Source organism: Cariama cristata, unplaced genomic scaffold (genome assembly GCF_000690535.1).
Source record: "Cariama cristata isolate BGI_N322 unplaced genomic scaffold, ASM69053v1 scaffold38489, whole genome shotgun sequence".
NCBI classification, from domain to species: Eukaryota; Metazoa; Chordata; class Aves; order Cariamiformes; family Cariamidae; genus Cariama; species Cariama cristata.
This window is the reverse complement of record NW_009638213.1, coordinates 14851-17037: the sequence shown is the minus strand read 5'-3', so window position 1 is coordinate 17037 and position 2187 is coordinate 14851. Positions and strand designations below refer to the sequence as shown.

The following is a 2187-nucleotide window of genomic DNA, read 5'->3' as shown; positions in this document are numbered from 1 at the left end:
CCATTAAAAAAAGCAGCATTTCCTAAAGTTTTCAATGCTTTGGCAGAAATTGAACCGAAGGCACTCCCGTGTTAGGTAAAGCAATACGTGAAATATCAGCGCTAAATAAAAAAGCTGTAGGTGTACCAGACAGCTCCGTGCTCATCCCAAGGGCCAAATCTTGCGCTCTCCGAGGTCAAGAACTGGTTTGCAGGAGATCCCAACTGGAGCAGGTTCAGGCCCCAGCTCGGATTACAAGAAAGCTGTATTAGCCTCACAACTATTTTTACAAAATGCTTCACGCAAACCGGACGAGGATGCAGAGAGCACCTCTGGACACAGTACTATCACGAGGGCAAAAAGCTCCTGCAGGTCACAGCATCAGAACGCATCGCAAAGGCTTTGCTTTCTCGGCCTTGTGCTTTGCAACGCGGTAGTTTCACGCAACACCCTCCGTTTTAAGACTTCCTGATGTTGGAGCTCAGCTAAAAACCAACCAACCCACCCACAAATGTAAAGTTTCTAAACCGTCTCTTCTTGTGATGGGTTAGTTCAGACTCAGCGAAGCGTCAGTTCTCCTGAAAATAATCTGTGTGCTAGTGGCATCCTGACTTCTGCTGATAGGGAAGTTTAGAAAGCTGATAGAAAAGTTTCTCTCAGGGGCAGCTCCTCCTTGGCCTCACGTGGCTTATGTTTGGCACACCTTCATTTTTCTTGTAACTCAGGGTTATCTCTGGCATACCTGCGATATGTATTTATACGAATTCTTTGGAAGAAAAAAAAAAAAAAAAAAAAAAGCCTAAGAGATAAGCACCTAAATGCTCGCTAAGGGATGTGTCATAAGTCACAGTCAGGAAAACACTTCTGTAAGGGCCAGTTTTAGTTCTCAACTGCAGTTTGCTTCTGCAATCCTAGCAAAGGTTGAGAAATGACTGGATGCAAACTTCCAAGATAGAATGAGACAGCTAGGCACCGACCGAAGCCTTTGATGCACATGAAAAGCTTTCATGCGTCAATGTCTCCAATCTGATAAAGCGTTAGATTTTTGGGATGTATATTCGTTCAGTAATTTGTTTACTTAACTGATTTATTCATAGTGCACCATATCTGACCATGACTGTAAATAGCTGCAGTCAACTGACAATCCAATTGAAAAAGAACATTCTGCTAAAACCTGCCAGCTGGTCACGTTCATTCTGCTGCAATAGCTCTGCGCTCTTTGGCCACAATAAAATGAATGGCTTTATAGTGTTGGAAAGCATTTTTGTCGTTCTTCAGTATCGCTGTGGATTTATCTCACAAGGAATGAAGGGTGAGATAAAATGGCATCCAACACCACTTAGTTTCTGAATTCAACAGCCAGCAAAATGATATGCAGCTGGCGTGGAAGAATAGCCATTTAAGGTTAGTTTGAAATGGAGACTGAAGGGGAAAAAAAGAAAAAAAATAATAAAAGCAAGTAGTCCAGTAAGAATAAACAGTAGAAAAAGAAACTGAGCAAGTGATTCTTTGTTTTGGGCCAGTATATCCACCACCAGTTGCTGTATGTTACTTTGGGAAACACAAAACTGGCACCAAAACACTCCAAACAACACAAATCCCCCCCACCCCCTTCCTAGGCTGATGGGTCTGCTTCAAATGTCCCTCAAATCTCTTTCCGTACTGTGGCTCGGATGCTGCTGAACATTTTGCCTATGGCCTCGAACAGTGGGTCGCAGAATGTGTGGATGCAGATCGAATAGACGCGGCTAATGCACTGGATCTCAATCAGGTAGCTCCTTATGCATGGCACCACCGCCCAGATGTGCAGGAATGACAAAATGGCAAAGTAGATGCCCCAGATGAGAGCCATAGGAATGCCAAAGATTGCTGACAGTAAACGATAAAACCAGTATTTCGTTACAGTGAAGGTGGTAAAACTGGCCTTCCAAATCCCATCAAAGCTGTGTGTTCCCTCTGGCTCAGCAATCACATCTTCAAAATCAATCTGCAGCAAAGAACACAAAGTCAGGTCAGTCAGACGTTCGCATCAAGGGTGGATTCCAGAAACACCTTTCCTGGAGCGAAATGGTCCCCTGCAACAAAACACCGGACGAAGCACATACTTCCTACATCCCAACATGATTCAGCCTGTTTTAACGCATCATTTAAGCCACGAATCTTCAGTAACTATCTCTTTCCAGTGACTGCCAGGGAGCCTCAATGATT

At 43.9% G+C, this 2187-nt stretch overlaps 1 protein-coding gene across 1 annotated transcript; it reads right to left on the bottom strand.

Annotated features, from left to right (window-relative positions):
- Positions 1–1624: 1624 nt before the first annotated feature.
- Positions 1625–1966, bottom strand: CAV1 (caveolin 1, caveolae protein, 22kDa; the record flags this gene model as incomplete). Its single annotated transcript, XM_009708623.1, has 1 exon — positions 1625–1966. A coding segment is annotated over one exon (342 nt), but the record flags the coding sequence as incomplete, so codon positions are not given.
- Between the last annotated feature and the right edge of the window lie 221 nt (positions 1967–2187).